This window comes from Podarcis vaucheri (genome assembly GCF_965113315.1).
Source record: "Podarcis vaucheri genome assembly, chromosome: 6".
Taxonomy (NCBI): Eukaryota; Metazoa; Chordata; class Lepidosauria; order Squamata; family Lacertidae; genus Podarcis; species Podarcis vaucheri.
Window position 1 is genome coordinate 103,470,351 of NC_138764.1, and position 22,067 is coordinate 103,492,417.

The 22,067-nt window shown below is 48.5% G+C and overlaps 1 protein-coding gene across 1 annotated transcript; it reads left to right on the forward strand.

Moving 5' to 3' along the window:
- Positions 1–2,687: 2,687 nt before the first annotated feature.
- Positions 2,688–19,992, forward strand: PSMF1 (proteasome inhibitor subunit 1). The gene is made up of 8 exons (XM_082226404.1): positions 2,688–2,837; positions 5,245–5,402; positions 8,890–9,042; positions 10,304–10,386; positions 13,850–14,044; positions 16,078–16,131; positions 16,246–16,404; positions 19,348–19,992. The coding sequence occupies exons 1-8, from the start codon at positions 2,810–2,812 to the stop codon at positions 19,397–19,399; spliced, it is 882 nt and encodes a 293-aa protein (XP_082082530.1). The 5' UTR covers positions 2,688–2,809; the 3' UTR covers positions 19,400–19,992.
- Positions 19,993–22,067: the final 2,075 nt, after the last annotated feature.

Sequence of the window (22,067 nt, forward strand, 5' to 3'; positions counted from 1 at the left end):
GCCAATGTGGGTTTTGGTTTTTGTCTGGGAGAAAGTTTAAAAGAACCATTTTTTAGAATGACTGTTTTAAGAGGCAAGTTAAGGAACTCAAAGCTGTGCAGGTCTGGGAGTTCGGGGAAAATAACACATGCCAGCAGCGTGGATTTGATTGAAATCAAATTGATTTAAATCATGATTTAAATCACTGGTCAGTAAGAATTTAAATCATATTTTTTTACAGAAAGACTCATTCTTGCTGGTTTAATCTTAATATTTACAACCAGATGAAGGTTTCATTTTTGGAAGAAAGTTTCGCCCGAAGGCCAGCACTCCTCCTGCGAGTACTCAGGTCTCTCCTTCTCTCAGACCTCAGTCTCTGCAGCTCAGGAGACGTCGGTGGGTTACTAGACCCAGAGGCCGCCTCAACCTCTCCTGACCCAACCGGTAGTGGAGCAGCTGTAAGTAGTGGCCCAACTGAAGGCAACGAGGTCATCTCTGCATCTGGAACCAGGGCAGGCTCAGGCCCCGGACTCGGCCCAGCTGGTGCCTGCTGCAGGGGAACCTGTGCAAACTGAGACTCTTCAGGATCAGGCCCCAGACTTGGTTCAGATGATGCCTGAGGCAAAGGATCCGGTGCATGACTGAGACTCCTCTGGTTCCGAGTCAGAGTCCCAGGCCATCACACACACTATATAAGGGACTGGTGACTTCTGCCTCAGTATATCTGAAGAAGTGTGCATGCACACGAAAGCTCAAACTTAAGGTAAAGGGACCCCTGACCATTAGGTCCAGTCGTGGCCGACTCTGGGGTTGCGGTGCTCATCTCGCTTTACTGGCCGAGGGAGCCGGAGTACAGCTTCCGGGTTATGTGGCCAGCAGGACTAAGCCGCTTCTGGCGAACCAGAGCAGCGCACAGAAACGCCGTTTATCTTCCCGCCAGAGTGGTACCTATTTATCTACTTGCACTTTGACGTGCTTTCAAACTGCTAGGTTGGCAGGAGCGGGGACCAAGCAGCGGGAGCTCACCCCTTCGCAGGAATTCGAACCGCCGACCTTCTGATAAGCAAGTCCTAGGCTCTGTGGTTTAACCCACAGCGCCACCCGCGTCCCCAGAACAAACTTAGTTGGTCTCTAAGGTGCTACTGGACAATTTATTAATTTTATTTATTTATTCAGACCCTCCCAATTTCTGATGTATTTGTGATGTATGCATGATGTAATTCTAGAGGTGTTGTGGGTATCTTTGTAAAACTAATAAAAGTGGGAGCCATCCTTTGTTCTGGGCTTCTTCCTGCTTCTCCCTGTGGTGGGTGGAAGTCCTGTTGCAAGAGTCCTTAAAAAATAAAAGACCAGGCTTGCTGGCTGCTGTTTCGCTCCTATATTCCTGGCTGACGTCTTTGCTTGGCAATCCAAGTGAGCCCAAGGATTTTCCCATAACAGGTTTGAGAAACACGCGTCTTATAGCTGCACTCAGGGAAATAGGTGCCATCAGCTGTTTGTGGAAACAAAAGCACAGAATCATAAGAAATGCAGAGTAAAGCCGCAAGCCATGAATAGAGGTGGTTGCGCACCCAAATGCAGTTCAGCTACCTTTGCAACTTCCAACGTTTACAGGTGTGGGTTTGAAAAAGCCACTTTGGCGTTGCTGGCTCCCCGTTCCTCCAGCGATGGAAGCCTCTCCCTTTCCCGACCCAAACACACAACAGAGAAGGGTACAGAAAGCACAAAACTGAAATCTCAGAAAGGGAGCTTTAGAAAGGGTGGGGCGCCCTCCAGTGGGGCTTCTGAGATCACCAGGCAACTTCTATTTGATACCATTGGAGGTTAACTCTAGCCCAGGGGTCAGCAAACGTTTTCAGCAGGGGGCCGGTCCACTGTCCCTCAGACCTTATGGGGGGGGCGGACTACATTTTTTTAAGGGGGGGAGGAATGAACAAATTCCTATGCTCCACAAATAACCCAGAGATGCATTTTAAATAAAAGGACACATTCTACTAATGTAAAAACACACTGATTCCCGGACCGTCTGCGGGCCGGATTTAGAAGGCGATTGGGCCAGATCCAGCCCACAGGCCTTAGTTTGCCTACCCATGCTCAAGACCTTTGAAGGAAGCATGCTTGTTTATCGTATATACAGTGGTAACTTGGTTCTCAAGATTAATCCGTTTTGAAGGTCCGTTTCCAAACCAAAGCATTCCAAAACCAAGGCGCACTTTCCCACAGAAAGTTACAGGTAGGTAGCCGTGTTGGTCTGCTGTAGTCAGACCAACACAGAATGAATTTTTATTTTGTTTCCCATAGAAAGTAATGCAAAACGGATTAATCTGTTCCAGACTTTTAAAAACAACCCCTAAAACAGCAATTTAACATGAATTTTACCACTGATCCATAACATGAAAGCAATAATCAATGTACAGTGCTATAAAATAATTAAGACAGTATTGTAAATGATAAATATTTGTAAAGAAAATATGGAGTTGTTTGTACAATATTATTATTATTATTGATCTGCTGTAATAAAGCATCGCTCCCTTACTCCCGAGTCAGAGGGGCGAGCCAGGAGGCAAGAAAGGGCAGCATCGCAAGCTCACTTAGCAGCAGTGATTCAGGCCCAATCCTGGTGACCTGCGCTCTTCCTCTCTGCCCTGATCCTAACCGGCTTGGGAGTCTCTTGCAAGAGCTGGGCGCATGGAACATGGAACCCTGGGGGTCTCTGTTGCACAGCAACCAGATAAGTTGGCAAAGCAAAGCTGGAGGCCATGTTATCGCCCCGGCCTCTGCCCCCCTTCTTCTGTGCCCTTTGGACCATGTGGGGCAGGAGGCAGTAGCCATGGCGGAGAGAGCCCGGAAAACACATGGTCAGTAGTAAAGCATGGGAAGGGGTGAAGGGGGTGCGAGGGGGGGTAGCCTGGCTACAGGGGGCTTCCCCAGTGGGAAGAGATCAGCCTGGGGAGAACAGAGGGAGCTAGGCACAGGCCTTGTTGTTGTTGTTTAGTTGTGTCCGACACTGGTTTCAAATCCGGGTACTTTAAGATCTTCCCAATGCACAGAGGATGCAATTCAGAGATTCTCCTGAGTCCTTAAAATTTCAGATTTCTGGAAAGTTAGGAAGCCCCAACATTCCTTAGATTGTTGTTGTTGTTGTTGTTTAGTCATCTAGTCGCGTCCGACTCTTCGTGACCCCCTGGACGAGAGCACGCCAGGCACTCTTGTCTTCCACTGCCTCCCGCAGTTTGGTCAAACTCATGCTGGTAGCTTCGAGAACACTGTCCCACCATCTCGTCCTCCGTCGTCCCCTTCTCCTTGTGCCCTCCATCTTTCCCAGCATCAGGGTCTTTTCCAGGGAGTCTTCTCTTCTCATGAGGTGGCCAAAGTCTTGGAGCCTCAGCTTCAGGATCTGTCCTTCCAGTGAGCACTCAGGGCTGATTTCCTTCAGAATGGAGAGGTTTGATCTTCTTGCAGTCCATGGGACTCTCAAGAGTCTCCTCCAGCACCATAATTCAAAAGCGTCAATTCTTTGGTGATCAGCCTTCTTTATGGTCCAGCTCTCACTTCCATACATCACTACTGGGAAAACCAGTAGGCACAGTCTAGTATAAACCAAACCCGTTTATTTGTTTATATTTATTTTATAAAAATTTACATACCTGGTTGTAAAACAAACAAACCTCAAAGAAGTCCACCAAAAGAATAAAACAATAAAATTATTAGTAAAAAACACACAAACCCAGTTATTATCATTATGCATTTATTTATACCCTGTTGGGGTTTACAGATTAAAACATTCCATAAATTGAAAACATCCATGAACTGTATAAAGACACCAGCATTCTAGATATCTGGGAAGGCTTGTCTAAACAAAGTTATTTTTAGCAGAAAAGGGTGCAGTGAATGTGCCTGCTTACGACACCGTCCCTTTAAATCAGGCCTGTTTGGCAATCGCCAGTGTTTGGGGGCCAGTTTGGGGCAGTGGTTAGAGTGCTGGGCTAGAATGTGGGCGACCAAAGTTCAAATCCCAACTTCAGGCATGAAACTCACCTGGGGGGCCTTGGCCCAGTCAGAGTCTCTCAGCCTCCTAGATGAAATAAAAAAATTCCTTCCTGTAGCACCTTAAAGACCAACTAAGTTAGTTCTTGGTATAAGCTTTCGTGTGCATGCACACTTCTTCAGATACACTAGATGCTTAGCGTTATGTACTGAGCTGAACAGGATCCAAAAGGCAGCAGTCTGATTGGTCCTAGAATAGGGTCCAGAATGCAGTAGTCTAATTGGTCCACAGGAGCCACCCAATCCAGCTCCAGGTGGAGGTGAATCCACAACCTGATTGGCCTACAGGTGACCCTGATTGGCCCTGTGGAACGCCCTCCCTCCAGATGTCAAAGAGAAAAACAACTACCAGACTTTTAGAAGACATCTGAAGGCAGCCCTGTTTAGGGAAACTTTTAGTGTTTAATAGGTTATTGTATTTTAGTGTTCTGTTGGAAGCCGCCCAGAGTGGAAGCCGCCCAGAGAATTATTATATTATTCTTATTTTCAGGGCAGCGTGTTTGCATTTCTCCTCCTCCTCCCCACTTTCCGCTTGCGGCCTTGCTTTTTCTCCCCCCCCCTATTTTTTTTAAAATGCTTTATTAATTGAGAAGTGCATAACAGAAATACTCAGTAAATGCAAACAGAAAAAATGGTAACAATCTACAACCATTTGTTCCTCCATTATTTGCCTTTTATCTTGTTTGCAATTCATGCCAGCGTGACCTCCGACCTTCCCTTTTATGTTCCCAAATCATATTTCTTAAATGCACCTTTGACTTGACTGCGGCCTTGCTTTTTCCCCGGCGCAAAACCACCCCGAACCCAGAGCCCCTTTCCGTCCTCCCCGTGCGCTCTGGCGCATAAAAGCGCCAGCGCGCACGCCAACTTGGCGCGCGGTTGCCTCGCTTGGCCATGGACGCGATGCTGGCCTTGTGCGCGCTTTCCCGTCGCCGTCGGAACCCCAACGCCCGGCTCCGCGTTGGCTGCCGGGCTTGTGAGTGGAGCGAGCCGGGGACTCTAACCGGGGAAAGGCTTCCTCCTCCCTCTTTTCCCATTGCGCGCGCGCGGGGGAGGCTCCTTCCCCGGTCGCCACTTTCGCTTTCGCAGCGCGCCTAACCGGAGAGGGACCCTCCTGCGCCGGCGGCTGGTTGTGCGTGCGAGGCCCTTTCTTCTCTTTCTCCTCCTCCTCCTCCTAATCCTTCCTCCTTCCTTCTCTCCTTCCTTCCCCACGTGCAGGCGGCGGCGGCGGCGGCCGGGACGGCGCCATGGCCGGGCTGGAGCTCCTCTACCACTCGGTCTCTCCGGACATCTCCAGCCCGCAGGACGCCTTGATCTGCTACCTGCACTGGAAGCTCATCACGCAAGGCTTCCGCTGCCTCGGCGCCGGCGACGAGGTGAGAGCAGAAGGGAAGGAGGGTTGCCAACGCTCTCCCCCCCTCTCGGCGCCTCTGCCCAGGTGCGTCGCGGCGAAGGGGGCGTGAGATCGTCTGGGTAGCTGCGTAGTGGCGGCAGGTTGCGGGAAGGGCAGGGGATAAGGCTGGCGTTGCTTTACCAGGCCGGAAAGGGGGGGGGAAGGTTGCCAACTCTTGCCCCCTCTCTCGGCGCCTCTGTCCAGCTGCGTAATCATGCCAGGGGGCGTGGTCTCCACTGGGTAGCTGCGTAGTGGCGGCAGGCTGCGGGAAGGGCAGCGGTTAAGGCTGGCGCTGGTTACCAGACCGGAAAAGGAGGGGGTTGCCAACTCTTGCCCCCTCTCTCGGCACCTCTGTCCAGCTGCGTAATCGTGCCAGGGGGCGTGGTCTCCACTGGGTAGCTGCGTAGTGGCGGCAGGCTGTGGGAAGGGCAGGGGTTAAGGCTGGCGCTGCTTACCAGGCCGGAAAAGGAGGGGGGTTGCCAACTCTTGCCCCCTCTCTCGGCACCTCTGTCCAGCTGCGTAATCATGCCAGGGGGCGTGGTCTCCACTGGGTAGCTGCGTAGTGGCGGCAGGCTGCGGGAAGGGCAGGGGTTAAGGCTGGCGTTGCTTTACCAGGCCGGAAAAGCGGGGGGGGGGAGGTTGCCAACTCTTGCCCCCTCTCTCGGCGCCTCTGTCCAGCTGCGTAATCGTGCCAGGGGGCGTGGTCTCCACTGGGTACCTGCGTAGTGGCGGCAGGCTGCGGGAAGGGCAGGGGTTAAGGCTGGCGCTGCTTACCAGGCCGGAAAAGGAGAGAGGTTGCCAACTCTTGCCCCCTCTCTCGGCGCCTCTGTCCAGCTGCGTAATCGTGCCAGGGGGCGTAGTCTCCACTGGGTAGCTGCGTAGTGGCAGCCTCCCCTTTGGCAGGCTGTGAAAAGGGCGAAGGAGTAGGCAAAGTTTTTCAGCTGTGGGCCAGTCCACTGTCCCTCAGACCTTGTGGGGGGCCGGGCTATATTTAGGGCCAGGGGGGAATGAACAAATCCCTATGTCCCACAAATAACCCAGAGATGCAGCCCTGTTCAGGGAAGTTTTTAATGTGGGACATTTTAATGTATTTTTAATCTTCGTTGGAAGCCGCCCAGAGTGGCTGGGGAAACCCAGCCAGAAGGGCGGGGTACAAATAATAAATTATTATTATTATTATTTTAAATAAAAGCACACATTCGACTCATGTAAAAACACACCGATTCCCGGACCATCCGCAGGCCAGATTTAGAAGGCAATTAGGCTGGATCCAGCCCCCGGGCCTTAGGTTCCTACCCATGGAGTAGGCTGTCTCCTCTTTACTTCCTGGGGCAAAAAAGGAGAGGGGTTGCCAACTCTTTCCTCGTCTCCGGATGCCTCTGGCCATCTGCATCACCGGGCCTCCCAGGCCAGTGAGAAGCAGTGGCCACCAGCCTAGCAGGATGTGGTATTTATATAATAATAATAATAATAATAATAATAATAATAATAATAATAATAATAATAATAAATATTTATTATTTATACCCCGCCCATCTGGCTGGGCTGCCCCAGCCACTCTGGGCGGCTTCCAACAAATTATTAAAATACAGTAGTCCATCAAACATTAAAAGCTTCCCTAAAGAGGGCTGCCTTCGGATGTCTTCTAAAAGTCTGGTAGTTCTTGTTCTCTTTGACATCTGGTGGGAGGGAGTTCCACAGGGCAGGCGCCACTACCGAGAAGGCCCTCTGCCTGGTTCCCTGTAACCTCACTTCTCACAGGGAGGGAACCGCCAGAAGGCCCTCGGCGCTGGACCTCAGTGTCCGGGTAGAACGATGGGGGTGGAGACGCTCCCTCAGATATACTGGACCGAGGCCGTTTAGGGCTTTAAAGGTCAGCACCAACACTTTGAATTGTGCTCGGAAATGTACTGGGAGCCAATGTAGGTCTTTCAAGACCGGTGTTATGTGGTCTCGGCAGCTGCCCCCAGTCACCAGTCTAGCTGCCGCATTCTGGATTAGTTGTAGTTTCCGAGTCACCTTCAAAGGTAGCCCCACGTAGAGCGCATGGCAGTAGTCCAAGCGGGAGATAACTAGAGCATGCACCACTCTGGAGAGACACTCTGTGGGCAGGGAGGGTCTCATCCTGCATACCAGATGGAGCTGGTAGACAGCTGCCCTGGACACAGAATCTTACATGTTGTGCCTTTCCCCATAACTTACCTTCCTCCCCCACCCTCCAAAAGCCCCAGGTGGGAGGTGGTGGTCTCTCCTTCCTTGGAGCTTTTTAAGCAGAGGTTGGGTGGCCACCTGTCATGCATGATTTACCTGAGATTCTGTATTGCAGGGGGCTGGACTGGATGACCCCCTGGATCCCTTCAACTCTATGATTCTGTTTTAATTTTGGCTTCCTTTTCCCATTCTATTATATATCTCTCTCTCTTTTAAGGGTGTGGCAACCAGAACTGTAGGCAGGTGCTTGCTTTGGTTTTAATTTTTATTGACCTCTGTATCATAAAAACTACCTAGAGAACTTGGCTGGATATATAGTTTGCAAATGTCATTCTTCCTGCGCATGTTGTTGTTGTTATTTACCTGCCCTTCCCCCTAAGGTATAAATAAAAATTACTATTATTATTAGGTCCTATGGCACATTGCAGCATTAAAATGTCAGAATTGCTTGTGTATATTTTTTTGTATGACCTACCTTATTTTTATGATTGCATGCTGTTTTTATACTGTGCTTTAATATTGTGATCTGCCCTGGGACCTTAGGGGGGAGGGCAAGTTGTTGTTGTTGTTACTACAATGATAAGGAGCCAATCCAGCTTCCCTGGGAAGGGAGTTCGAGTCTGGAAGCTGCAACCCCCGAGAAGGTCCTTTCTAGGCCACATTTTTTAAATGTACATTTTTATTGGGTTTTTTTAAACATATCATTTCCAACAATCATTTACCATAACTTCTTATCTTATACAATAATTTAGACTTCCGCCAACAACTTCTGAAGATTTTCCATTCTTCATCGCTCATTCTGCAGTTCTTAATTTCTCTATTACTTTTAATTGTCCTTAACTAATAATTCTCTTCATAGTTTTCCTTGCAATGTTTCAAATAGTCCTCCTTTCAGAACTTCTTGCAATCGTACTAGCGTAATCTGTTTATTACAATTGCTTTTCGAATAGTTCCAGGCCACGTTTAAGGACTAGTATCAGACTCCAGAAAGTGCTTGTACTCTTCCTCCTCCCTCCCCAACCCATTTTCCTTTCATGCCGTTTCTTTAACCGGTGAATCCGCTGGTAAGGAATGGAGGTTTTTAAAAATTCTAAGCTCCCCGGGTGCCTTTTCAGCTGAAGAGGAAGGTAAAAATGCTTTAAATAGCTAGAATAGTGCCCCAAGTCCACCCAAGTCCACCTTCCATCAGAGGTCAAAGAGATGCAGTCCAGTGAATTTTCAAAAGTTTCACCTGTCTCTTCCGGGGTGTCATTGCACAGCCAGGCGCCAACGAGAGGAAATCTGAGATGTTGCCTGCTGGGTGGAACGCAGACAGCGACCTGTTCACCCTTCGCTACAGGATGAAGGACGACTCCCGCGACCTCCTGCTGAAGGGGATCATGATGGACGGCAGCATCATCCTCAATGCCATGGTGAGGCGGCTCTGCAGGCGGCTGATAGATAATAATAATGATTTATTATTTATACCCCGCCCATCTGGCTCGGTTTCCCCAGCCACCCTGAGCGGCTTCCAACAGAACACTAAAATACAATAACCAATTAAACATTAAAAGCTTCCCTAAACAAGGCTGCCTTCAGATGTCTTCTAAAAGTTTGGTAGTTATTTTTCTCTTTGACATCTGGTGGGAGGGCGTTCCACAGGGCGGGGGCCACCACCGAGAAGGCCCTCTGCCTGGTTCCCTGTAACTTGACTTCTCGCAGGGAGGGAACCGTGAGAAGGCCCTTGGAGCTGGACCTCAGCGTTTAGGCAGACTGATGGGGGTGGAAACGCTCCTTCAGGTATACTGGACCGAGGCCGTTTAGGGCTTTCAAGGTCAGCACCAACACTTTGAATTGTGCTCAGAAACGTACTGGGAGCCAATGTAGGTCTGTCAGGACCAGTCTTATGTGGTCTCGACGGCCACTCCCAGTCACCAGTCTGGCTGCCGCATTCTGGATTACTTGCAGTTTCCGGGTCACCTTCAAAGGTAGCCCCACATAGTGTGCATGGCAGTAGTCCAAGCGGGAGATAACCAGAGCATGCACCACTCTGGCGAGACAGTCCGCAGGCAGGTAGGGTCTCAGCCTGCGTACCAGATGGAGCTGATAAACAGCTGCCCTGGACATGGGAAGCTGCCTTATGTAGTCTGCTGGGCCCATCTGGCCCAGTATTGTTTCTACTGGCTGGCAGCAGCTGTCTAGGATTTCAAGCCCTACCTAGAGTTGATGCCCTTGGGTCGTTCTGCACGCAAGGAAGATGCTCTGCTCATGACCTTCGGCCCTTTTTCCGGCAGCAGAAAGGTCTTTGCTAGAGCAGGAATCTCTTCATCTCAAGGTCAGGGGTTCGATCCCCACGTTGGGCAGAAAATATTCCTGCACTGCAGGGAGTTAGACTTTCCTGTTTGGTTCAATTGTACTTATTTAATTTGAGCACTGGAATCCGTTTTTTCACTGCCTGGGATCAAACCTGCCGTATGAGGATAATTGGAGAAGAGTGCCTCTGACCATGCGCAGAGCGAGATTCCTTCCCAGCTCCTTTAATCCCACACAAGGCGGTACAACTTTCAGGAGGGAGATCTTCCTTGCTGCCCCCCCCACACGCACACTCAGTAGGGGCTGGGCTCATATTCTTCCCGCTTTTCCACCTCTGTCCTTCCCAAACTCAGCTCTGTCTCTTTTCTGTTTTCCCTCCAGGATCCCAAGTTACAGAAGGTGACAGCTTTGACCTTGAAAGTGTCCGACTTCGTCGACCCGGAACACCTGGCTGATTTTGACAAGTAATTGCAGCTCTTTGTAAAGGTCTTGGCTGCATTCGGAAGAAGAGCGATGTCTGTTTGCAAAGGGGCCCTTGGGTTGGGGGAGACAAGCGTGGCCGTTCCACAGCTGTGGGAACATAAGCCGAGAACCCCCAGCCACATCAGACATGCATGGGGAAAACTAATCATTTTATGTTCAATAGTGGGCAAGCCAAACACACATATATATTTTTCTTTTTCTTTTTTATAATAATATTTATTAAGGTTTAATCAACAGATTTTAAACAAGTTTTAAACATAAAATACATACAGCAGTAAAAATTACAAAGGTAAAAAGAAATGCAGAACAAAACATATTCAATAAAAAGACAAAAAAGAAGAAAAAAAAAGTCATAGCAAACACCAATAAGCACACCCAGAAAAAGAAAGAAAAACGAAAAACTGTATCTCTATATATTATATTTTGTTCACTAGTTTCTTGACCTCCTCACACCTCCCTTTTTGTATTCCAATTCAAATATTTAGTTCAGCAAATCCTTACCCTCTGTCGTTTAACCTTACTCAACATCTTAAACTATAGTCAAAATATAATTTCCATCATTATCAATCCAAATTTACATATTCTTATTGATCTTATTACTAACACCACTTATTTTCAGTCCAACATGCCTTTAACATTCATTAATTTTACAGTATTTCTGTAAATAGTCCACAGATGTATATTTTTCGTTCCATAAGACGCACCTGACCATAAGACGCACCTAGTTTTTAGAGGAGGAAAACATAAAAAAAAAATTCTGAACAAAACGGTGGATGTATGATTTTTGTGGTTCATGTTGTGGCCACAGGCATGTGATTTGACGGTGAGTTTGGGGTAGCCCAGTGCAAAAATCCTGAGGATCCATGTGGATCCGTGCTTTGTAACCATGTTTTTGCGCCATCCACGAAACAGTGGATGCGTGATTTTTTTGGGTGCAGGCTGTAGCCATGGACATGCTACGTGATCTGATAGTGAATTTGGGGTGACCTAATGTAAGAATCCTGAGGATCCATGGGCTTTTACCTCCCCCCTCCCAGGCAGCCTCCTTTATCTCTAGTGTCCCTTATCTCCTTCCTGATCGCTTGCCGATCAGCTGTTTCCTTTCAACACTCCCTTCCCTCTTTTTTTTTTTAAAAAAAGCATGATCTGCTTTTCACCCCTGGTCAATTCGGCTCCTTAAGACACACAGACATTTCCCCTTTTTAGGAAGAAAAAAGTGCGTCTTATGGGGTGGAAAATACAGCACATCATTTTATTTGCATGTTGTCTTTCCATAGTTCAAACCATGCTCAAAGGCAGCTTGCAACATGGAAAAGTACAGCATTGCAAACAAAACAAAAGTAATAAACCTAGAGTTGGAAGGGACCTGAGTCTCATCTAGTCCAGCCCCCTGCCGTGCAGGAATCTCAGTTTGATCAGGAATCGCAACATCAAAAAGTACACGGCCAAATTAAGACATTTTCCCCCTGATGGATTTATGAATTATATCCCACCTTTTCTCCAAGGAGCTCAAAGTGGCACGCACTGTTCTCCCTGCTCCTCATTTGAAGGTGACTCGGAAACTACAACTAATCCAGAATGCGGCAGCTAGACTGGTGACTGGGGGCGGCCGCCGAGACCACATAACACCTCTCTTGAAAGACCTACATTGGCTCCCAGTACGTTTCTGAGCACAATTCAAAGTGCTGGTGATGACCTTGAAAGCCCTAAACGGCTTTGGCCCAGTATACCTGAAGGAGCGTTTCCACACCCCATTGTTCTGCCCGGACACTGAGGTCCAGCGCCGAGGGCCTTCTGGCGGTTCCCTCATTGCGAGAAGCAGAGCTACAGGGAACCAGGCAGAGGGCCTTTTCGGTGGTGGCACCCGCCCTGTGGAATGCCCTCCCATCAGATGTCAAGGTGATGGACAACTACCTGACATTCAGAAGACATCTTAAGGCGGCCCTATTCAGGGAAGCCTTTAATATATGATATTTTAGTGTTTTTTGGTTTCTGTGGAAGCCGCCCAGAGTGGCTGGGGAAACCCAGCCAGATGGGCGGGGTACAAATAATAAATTATTATTATTATTATTATTCCATCTCCCTAACAGCCCTGTGAGGGAGGCCAGGCTGAGAAGAGCAACTGGCCAGGCTTTTTCAGGAGACGTTGAGGGACTGAGCCTGAAACCTCTGGCGGGCTTGTTCTCTGCCAGCAGTTAGATACCTTAGATAGCCCTTTTTTAAAGAAACATAATGAGGTCCAGTAAACTCTAAATATTATTTTTTTGTTGTTGTATAATAATAATAATACCAGGAAAGGTCCTAGAACAGACTTCCTCAACCTCGGCCCTCCAGATGTTTTTGGCCTACAACTCCCATGATCCCTAGCTAGCAGGACCAGTGGTCAGGGATGATGGGAATTGTAGTCTCAAAAAAACATCTGGAGGGCCCAGGTCGAGGAAGCCTGGCCTAGAACTAAATTGATAAATAAATATTTCTACCCCGCCCATCTGGCTGGGTTTTGCCAGCCACTCTGGGCAGCTTCCAACAAAAGATTAAAAATACAGTAGTACCTCTGGTTACATACGCTTCAGGTTACAGGCGCTTCAGGTTACAGACTCCGCTAACCCAGAAATAGTGCTTCAGGTTAAGAACTTTGCTTCAGGATAAGAACAGAAATCGTGCTCCGGTGGTGCGGGGGCAGCAGGAGGCCCCATTAGCTAAAGTGGTGCTTCAGGATAAGAACAGTTTCAGGTTAAGAACGGACCTCTGGAACGAATTAAGTTCTTAACCCAAGGTACCACTGCATTAAACCATCAGACACTGAAAACTTCCCTAAACAGTGCAGATGTCTTCTAAAAGTCAGATAGTTGTTTATTTCCTTGACATCTGATGGGAGGGCATTTCACAGGGCGGGAGCCACTACCAAGAAGGCCCTCTGCCTGGTTCCCTGTAACCTTACTTCTCGCAATGAGGGAACCACCAGAAGGCCCTCGGGGCTGGATCTCAGTGTCCGGGCAGAACGATGGGGGTGGAGACGCTCCTTCAGATATACTGGACCGAGGCCGTTTAGGGCTTTCAAGGTCAGCGCCAACACTTAGAATTGTGCTCGCAAATGTACTAGTACAGTGGTACCTCGGGTTACATACACTTCAGGTTACAGACTCCGCTAACCCACAAATATTACCTCAGGTTAAGAACTTTGCTTCAGGATGAGAACAGAAATCGTGCTCCGGTGGCGCAGCGGCAGCAGCAGGAGGCCCCATTAGCTAAAGTGGTTCTTCAGGTTAAGAACAGTTTCAGGTTAAGAACGGACCTCCGGAACGAATTAAGTACTTAACCCGAGGTACCACTGTATGAGCCTCAATGTAAGGTCCAGAGACACCCTTGTTATAGCAGTTAAAGCAGTTTCCCACTGTGTGGTCGAAAGGGAGATCTCTAATTCTGCCTTCTCTCCCGCCTCAGAGTTTACCAGAACACAGAGGAGCTGCAGGCACAGCTCACGGCTCACATCGTCTCTCCCTTCGAGGCGGCCAAAGAGAGGAGCGTGGCCAAGGAGGAGCCCCGGCGTGAGCGCAACCCGTCTCCTCCCAACCCTCCTGACCATGACCCGCTGTGGATCCCGCCTCGCCATCCCCACGGCAGCCGGCAGCCCAACTGGTAAAGCCCCTTGTAATGCGGCAGAGAGAGAAGAGCTTTCGTCCAGAGTTTGCCCCAGGGATGCTCCTAGCATAGCTGTCAACGTTTCCCCTTTTTTAAGGGAAATTCCCTTATTCCGAATAGGATTCCTCGCAAGAAAAGGGAAAAGTTGGCAGCTGTGGCTCCTATGTTCACATGTGCAGGGCTGGATCCTAGCACTGAGCTGAGCGTTGCTTAGATTTCCTTGTCTTCTCTCTTTATTTTTAATTTGCATTTTATTTATTTGCTAACATTCTTATATTACATCGGTAAAGGTTGTCATATTATATTACAGAACTTACTATAATATAATTTCCAATGTGTATACATAAATTATATACAAATTTTATATATCTAGAAAGAAAATGAAACAACAAAAAAAGAAAGAACAAAGAGAAGAAAAAAAAACACACCCCAAAAAAATACCATACCAGGACACTAGACTATATTCCTTTTTTTACAAATGAATGTACTCTTATTATGTTATATTTCTTTACATATTATCTCATACATTCCTATATAAAAATGTGCTCCTGGTCTTATTTCTCAACTCCGTCTCACTCCAACGTCAATCAAATGCTAGCATAGATAGCGAACCTTTACAGTGGTACCTCAGGTTAGATACGCTTCAGGTTACAGGCGCTTCAGTTTAGAGACTCCGCTAACCCAGAAATAGTGCTTCAGGTTAAGAACTTTGCTTCAGGATAAGAACTGAAATCGTGCTGCGGCGGCAGCGGGAGGCCCCATTAGCTAAAGTGGTGCTACAGATTAAGAACAGTTTCAGGTTAAGAACGGACCTCCAGAACGAATTAAGTACTTAACCCGAGGTACCACTGTACTGTATTTTTGAACATATGTTTTATATCTATCCCACTTTTCCATAAATTTTTGTTTTGAATTGCCTCTCAGGGTATTGGTTAACTGCACCATTTCAGCAAATTCTTGTAGCTTGTAATGCCAGTATGTTACTGTCAGGGCTTCTTGTTCCTTCCATCCCTTTGCCACCAAAGTCCGAGCTGCGGCCGTTGCATATAAGAACACCTCCCTAAAGGCCTTCGGGATGTCCCTGCCAACAGTGCTTAACAGAAATGCCTCTGGTCTTTTAAAAAAAGTTATTCCAAACATTTCCTTGTCTTCTCTGATCTAATCCTGACAAGACAGAAGTACTGTTTTTGGGGGACAGGGGGCGGGCAAATGTGGAGGACTCCCTGGTCCTGAATGGGGTCACTGTGCCCCTGAAGGACCAGGTGCGCAGCCTGGGAGTCATTTTGGACTCATAGCTGTCCATGGAGGCACAGGTCAATTCTGTGTCCAGGGCAGCTTTTTACCAGCTCCATCTGGTACGCAGGCTGAGACCCTAGCTGCCCGCAGACTGTCTCACCAGAGTGGTGCATGCTCTAGTTATCTCCCGCTTGGACTACTGCAATGCGCTCTACTTGGGGCTAGCTTTGCAGGTGACCCGGAAACTGCAATTAATCCAGAATGCAGCAGCTAGACTGGTGAATGGGAGTGACCACTGGGACCACATAACACCAGTCCTGAGAGATCTGCACTGGCTCCCAGTACGTTTCTGAGAACAATTCAAAGTGTTGGTGCTGACCTTTAAAGCCCTAAACAGCCTCGGCCCCATATACCTGAAGGAGTGTCTCCAACTCCATCGTTCTGCCCGGACACTGAGGTCCAGCTCTGAGGGCCTTCTGGCGGTTCCCTCATAGTGAGAAGTGAGGTTACAGGGAACCAGGCAGAGGGCCTTCTCTGTGGAACGCCCTCCCTTCAGATGTGAAGGAAATAAGCAGCTATCCTATCTTTAAAAGACATCTGAAGGCAGCCCTGTTTAGGGAAGTTTTTAATATTTAATGCTGTGTTGTTTTTAACATTCGATTGGGAGCCGCCCAGAGTGGCTGGGCAAACTCAGCCAGATGGGTGGGGTATAAATAATAAATTATTATTATTATTATTATTATTATTATTATTATTATTCTCGGCTGAGAGTGAAAACGCCGTTTCCGTTTCAGGCCAGACCCCATGGGGCCCTTTGCTGTTGGAGGAGAAGACCTGAACCCCTTTGGGTAAGTCAGTCCCCTTTACCTGAAAGGCTGTTCTTTAAAAAATAAAAATAAAAAGTTTACAGCTCATGTTCCCCCGTGGGTTTTCTTCAATCTCCCCAAATTCTTCTTGCTCAGGAGCCGGAGCGGTGGGATGATCATGGATCCGCTGCGTTCAGGGTTTCCAAATCCCATTCTCGACCCGTCTTCAGGACTCCCCAACAGGCTGCCTCCAGGATCCGTGCCTCCTGGCGCCAGATTCGACCCCTTTGGACCCCCTGGGGCAAACCGGAGTGGGTAAGTAGGGGGGCAAGTTTGCAGGGAGGGACAGGGGAAGACACTGGCCTAGGATGTCAGCGTTGAAAACATTGCTGCGTTCGAGACATTTTCATGACAGCTGCTCCCTTTTCACTAATTGAACCAATAATTAAGTCAACCCGTACCCAGCGGAAACAATAGCATCCTGCCATCTGCAAGAGCTGCAGAGATTTAGCTAGGTTTTAAGAATGGGGCCTGCTTTTCAGGGTTGCCATAGTTCAGAGTCAGTGCATCTGCTTGGAGTGCAGAATGCTGCTGGTTGGAGTCCGGTGTCTCCAGGCAGGGAAGAGAAGGGCACACACTCACTCACTCTCTCTCTATATATATAAAATTTGTTCTTGCATGTGAAACTGAAAATGCAAAAATAATCTCCCTCTCTCTTCTCTCTCTCTCTCTCAACTTACAGTGGTGCCTCGCAAGACGAAAAGAATCCGTTCTGTGATTCTCTTCGTCTAGCGGTTTTTCCCTCTTGCGAAGCAAGCCCATTGACGGATTAGCGCTATTAGCAGCTTTTAGCGGCTTATCGGATCAGCTGATAAGCGGCTTAGCGGCTTAGAAAAAGGGGGGGAGGGGACAAACCCGCAGGAACTCGCAAGACATTGTCGTCTTGCGAAGCAAGCCCATAGGAGATTCGTTTTGCGAAGCACCTCCAAAACGGAAAACTCTTTCGTCTAGCGAGTTTTCCGTCTTGCGAGGCATTCGTCTTGCGGGGCACCACTGTATACACACACACAGACACACACACACACAGAGAGAGAGAGAGAGAGAGAGTTTATTTTAGCATTTTCAATTTTACATGCAATACCAATAAAATAAAATAAAACAAAACTTAAGAATAATAATTTATTATTTGTACCCTGTCCATCTGGCTGGGTCTCCCCAGCCACTCTGGGCGGCTTCCAACAAAGATGAAAAATACATTAAAATGTCACACATTAAAAACTTCCCTGAACAGGGCTGCCTTCAGATGTCTTCTAAATGTCAGGTAGTTGTTCTCCTTGACATCTGATGGGAGGGCGTTCCACAGGGCGGGTGCCACCACCAAGAAGGCCCTCTGCCTGGTTCCCTGTAACTTGACTTCTCGCAGTGAGGGAACCGCCAGAAGGCCCTCGGCGCTGGACCTCAGCGTCCGGGCAGAAGGATGGGGGTGGAGACGCTCTTTCATATAATAGAAACATAATTCCCCTTTGACTTCCCTCCCCCGCTTTTGTGGATCCTTATATAACGCTTTTCTTCTGCATCTCCTCAATAACTCCTATAAATCCTTCGCCAAATCCACCGTTCAAATTTTTGCTACAAGTTTTCCATCAAGCCTACTGATGAATGTCATTGTTTGCAATCATTTTTCAAATACATTATTAACCTGGGCTGGGAAGGACTCTTGCTGGAAATCCAGCCAGGGCAGAGAACGCTGCTAAAGCTGACCTGATGGTCTGGAATTACAGTGGTGCCCCGCAAGACGAATGCCTCGCAAGACGGAAAACCCGCTAGATGAAAGGGTTTTCCGTTTTGGAGGTGCTTCGCAAAACGAACTTCCTATGGGCTTGCTTTGCAAGACGAAAATGTCCTGCGAGTTCCTGCGGGGTTTTTTCCCTCCCCCCCCTTTTCCCAAGCCGCTAAGGCGCTTATCAGCTGATCCGCTAAGCCGCTAAACCGCTTATCAGCTGATCCGCTAAGCCGCTAATAGCGCTAATCCGCTAAGCCACTAATGGGCTTGCTTCGCAAGACGAAAAAACTGCAAGACGAAGAGACTCGCAGAACGGATTCTTTTCGTCTTGCGAGGCACCACTGTATAGAGATAGGAATGCAGGAATCGCCTCCCCCAACATGGGACTCAAACCCACAACCGTGAGATTAAGGAATCTCATAGCTCTACTGACGGGTACGTCTCCAAGTCTGAGTATAACGCAGCTTCCTTTGCATAACCCCCAGAATTGCATAATAAAACAAATGCAGACAAACAGGCTAAAGGCCCCCAACCCATTTTCTAGCAACTTAGACTCTAAACCAGGGGTCAGCAAACCTTTTCAACAGGGGGCCAGTCCACTGTCCCTCAGACCTTGTGGGGGCCGGGCTACATTTTGAGGGGGAATGAACGAATTCCTGTGCCCCACAAATAACCCAGAGATGCATTTTAAATAAAAGTACACATTCTACTCATGTAAAAACACGCTGATTCCTGGACCGTCCGCAGGCCGGATTTAGAATTAATAATAATAATAATAATAATAATAAATTATTTTATTTATACCCCGCCCTCCCCAGCCAAGACCGGGCTCAGGGCGGCTAACACCAGGTATAAAAACAATTGATTGAAATACAACTTAAAAAACAAGATTGAAATACAACATTAAAATGCAGCCTCATTTCAGCAGAAACTCAAATAAAAAACTTTTTTGGGAATGAAAACGTCAAGTCAAACTATCCAGACTGGTCCTACGTGGGCCAGAAAAAAGCTAGAGAAGTCCCCAAGTAGGAGTTCCATCACAGAAGGAGAAAGGAAAGAGGAAAGGGGGGATCAAGTTGATTCCAAGCCAAAGGCCAGGCGGAACAACTCTGTCTTACAGGCCCTGCGGCAAGAAATCAGATCCTGCAGGGCCCTGGTCTCATGAGACAGAGCATTCCACCAGGCAGGAGCCAGTGTAGAAAAGGCCCTGGCTCTGGTTGAGGCTAATCTGACTTCCTTAGGGCCCGGGATCTCTAGGGTGTTGCTATTTATGGACCTTAAGGACCTCCATGGGGCATATTGGGAGAGGCGGTCCCGTAGGTACGAGGGCCCTAGGCCATGAAGGAGATTGGGCCGGATCCGTCCGCCGGGCCTTAGTTTGCCTGCCGATGCTGTAGACTGAATGGGCAGCATTTTATTCTTGCTCACCCTAGAATATGGGGAGTGGCGGTTGATGCTCTTTGTTCGCCTTCCAGGCCAAACCCCGACCACCTGCCACCACCCAACTACGACGACATGTTCATGTGAGGACTGCTGAGGAGCTGCTCCCCTCGGGTTGATCGGCACTCATCTCTGACCCCCCAAATGTTTGGGGCACGGGCTTCCGTCTGCAAGCAGGCCACCACCCTGTCTCCTGCTTTGATTTCCCACCACATAAACCGGAAGAGGAAGGCGTGTGCATAGAAATGTGTATATATATATATATTTTTCCCCTCTCTCTTCCCTTGCTGCCCCAAACACTTTAGGTTGACTTCCCCGTCGCCCTGAAACGGCAAGCGCCCATGAAAAAGGACGGCTGTGCTCTTAACATCTGCTGGTGGGTTGGTTTTTGAAGGATGCGAAGGGCCAGGAAGGAATTGTCCCGTTCCAAAACCTGGGTGTGCCCAGAAACCCAGTTGGCCACTGCTGGTTTCTGACGCCAATCATAGCAGGGGCAGGTAGGGAAGAGTTGGACCAATCGAAAGCCCGCCCTCCAAAATGCCTCCGCCCTCCCCAGCTTGTCACTCAAAACAGTTTCCAACTTAAAAACCCCTTTTTTCCTTGAAAGGCCATTCCCACCCCCTATTTTCCTAGCTTCTGATGAAACCAGCTGGCTACCTGGCAAGTAAAAAAAAACCACCCACAAAAAACGCTTTTTCTCTTCCCAGGTGGCACATTTGAGTTGGCACAGAGCGGGCTGGTAAGAAGCTGAAAGAGCAGCAGGGTTAGTGGCAGGCAAATTGAGTTGGCTCCTTGGTCTGGGCTGAGCTGTTTATAAACAGCGTTTTGCTGCTTGCATCCCTGTCTTGAGATGATGTGTTTTGCTTTTTAGAGGGTATCTCTTGCATGCTGGCTTGAGAACAGGCTTCCCAAACTGGAATTCCCTCCAGAAGTCTAGGACTATAATCCCCATCAGGCTCAGCTTGTGGGGGGGGGAGGCAGCTGGATCCCCAGAACTGCCTCTGAAAGCACAGTAACTGTGGTTCCCCTTCTCACCGTTGCCACACACACACAGCCGTCCCCAGCAAAGTAAGCCCAGATCAACCTCTTTGTGTTGCGTGCAAGGACGTGGACTTCCTTTGCGGGTTCTGTGCCTTTTGAACTGCAGGCAGGCAGCAGAAATTCAACAGGTGAAGTTTCCTCCTTTTATACTAAGGAACAGCATCCCTCTCCTCGCTCGGCTGCTGTTAAGGGAACAGATCCATTAAAAATAAAACACACAATAATATTGGATAGCGTACATGCAAAGAAAGGTCAATTGTTTATATCTGTCTCTGCCACTTGCGGACTTGGATTCTGTTCCCCTTAAGTACTGGCTGCCTGGCTGCTCTTTTGGCTTCTCTGGGGACTAGGGCTTGAAGTGGAGGCGAACATATTCTACCCTCTCCCTTCAGGATAGGGAGCTGGCCGGCCAACACTGCAGGGCTGTGTGGAAAAGGCTTGCCCCGCCCCCCTCTCTTTGTCCAGAAATGGCGTTCTCTGCCTTATCTTCCAGGCGCTGCCAAACAGCGTTTCTCGCACAAGGGGAACCTGTGACCCTCAGGTCATCCAATTCCCATCAGCCCTGAGCATCTGCCATGCTACCTGCAAGGGCTGATGGGAGTCCGTCAACATCCATAGAGACTTAGCAGTATACTCTGCCTTAGAGCAAGTTCCCGCAATCCTTTTCCAGCATGGTGGTCACAGTGGCCTTCGAGTTAGCTTTGTGTGTCTGTGAAAGAGAGAGAGAGAGGACAGTTTTCTTCCTCTACTTGGCGAGTTTCAATTTTCCACCCCGTCCATCCCTTCAAAGAGGAGGCACTGCTGTGATTTTTCAGGTCAGCTGATATATCAGATTGTTTTTTCCTGCAAGGCTTGCAGCCGCCACAAGATGGCTTAAAAAAAATAATATTGAAATTGCGTGATTCTCTGAGTGGTGCAGCTGCTTTGCTCTTCACCACGTCACTAGGAGGTCTTGGGAACTGCCTGCCACCAGAGATGGCAACATTTCTGCTTGGAGCAGTTACCATACCAGGCAGGGGGCTGTTTGGGTGTGGACTGGCAGCACATGACTTCTGAAAGCCATCTAAGCTCTTAAGAAGCACAGGGAGTAAACCGGGAGCGTTCGTTTCCCCTTGGGGTGTTTCAGTGGCTTTGAGACTTCCAAACTGCTGCATTTTCTACTTGCTGGAGAACAAAAAGCGGGCGATCCTTTCTCCACAGGGACTTCGTCTCTACAGACAGGCTGTGATTTGATATAATAAGGACTGTGTGTGTTGTCATAGGGGTGACCTGAGTAGGCGTGTTGCAAGTTAACCCCTTTAAAGTAATAATAAAAGTTCATGCTCTTTCACGCGGTGGTGGTTGATTCTTTGGGCGATGACACTCAGATGACTACCATAGATCCATAGTCCAGCCCCCTGCAATGGGAATCTCAGCTGGGGAGTGTGGAGGTGTGCTCTCTGTGTCACCAGGACTTAAATGCTGGCGAGAAGCACGATGTCAAAAGTATAACGCATGTTCTTGCTGGAGAGAATAGGCTTCTAAACCCTAGTCTGTTCTTTCCCCCAAAGCCTCATGAGGAAGGTATTGGGTTAAAGAAATTTTAAAAAATTCAAATAGCTGAATCAAAAGCTAAGGGAATGGATAATAAACCATTAGGCCAGACCCCACCATAAGGTAAAGGTAAAGGGACCCCTGACCATTAGGTCCAGTCGTGGCCGACTCTGGGGTTGCG

Coding starts and splice junctions, on each gene's coding strand:
- PSMF1 (XM_082226404.1), top strand. CDS start 2,810: ATGGCGGAGAGAGCCCGGAAAACACATG. Junction 14,045..16,077: donor GGCAGCCGGCAGCCCAACTG/GTAAAGCCCCTT, acceptor TTTCCGTTTCAG/GCCAGACCCCATGGGGCCCT. Junction 16,132..16,245: donor GAAGACCTGAACCCCTTTGG/GTAAGTCAGTCC, acceptor CTTCTTGCTCAG/GAGCCGGAGCGGTGGGATGA.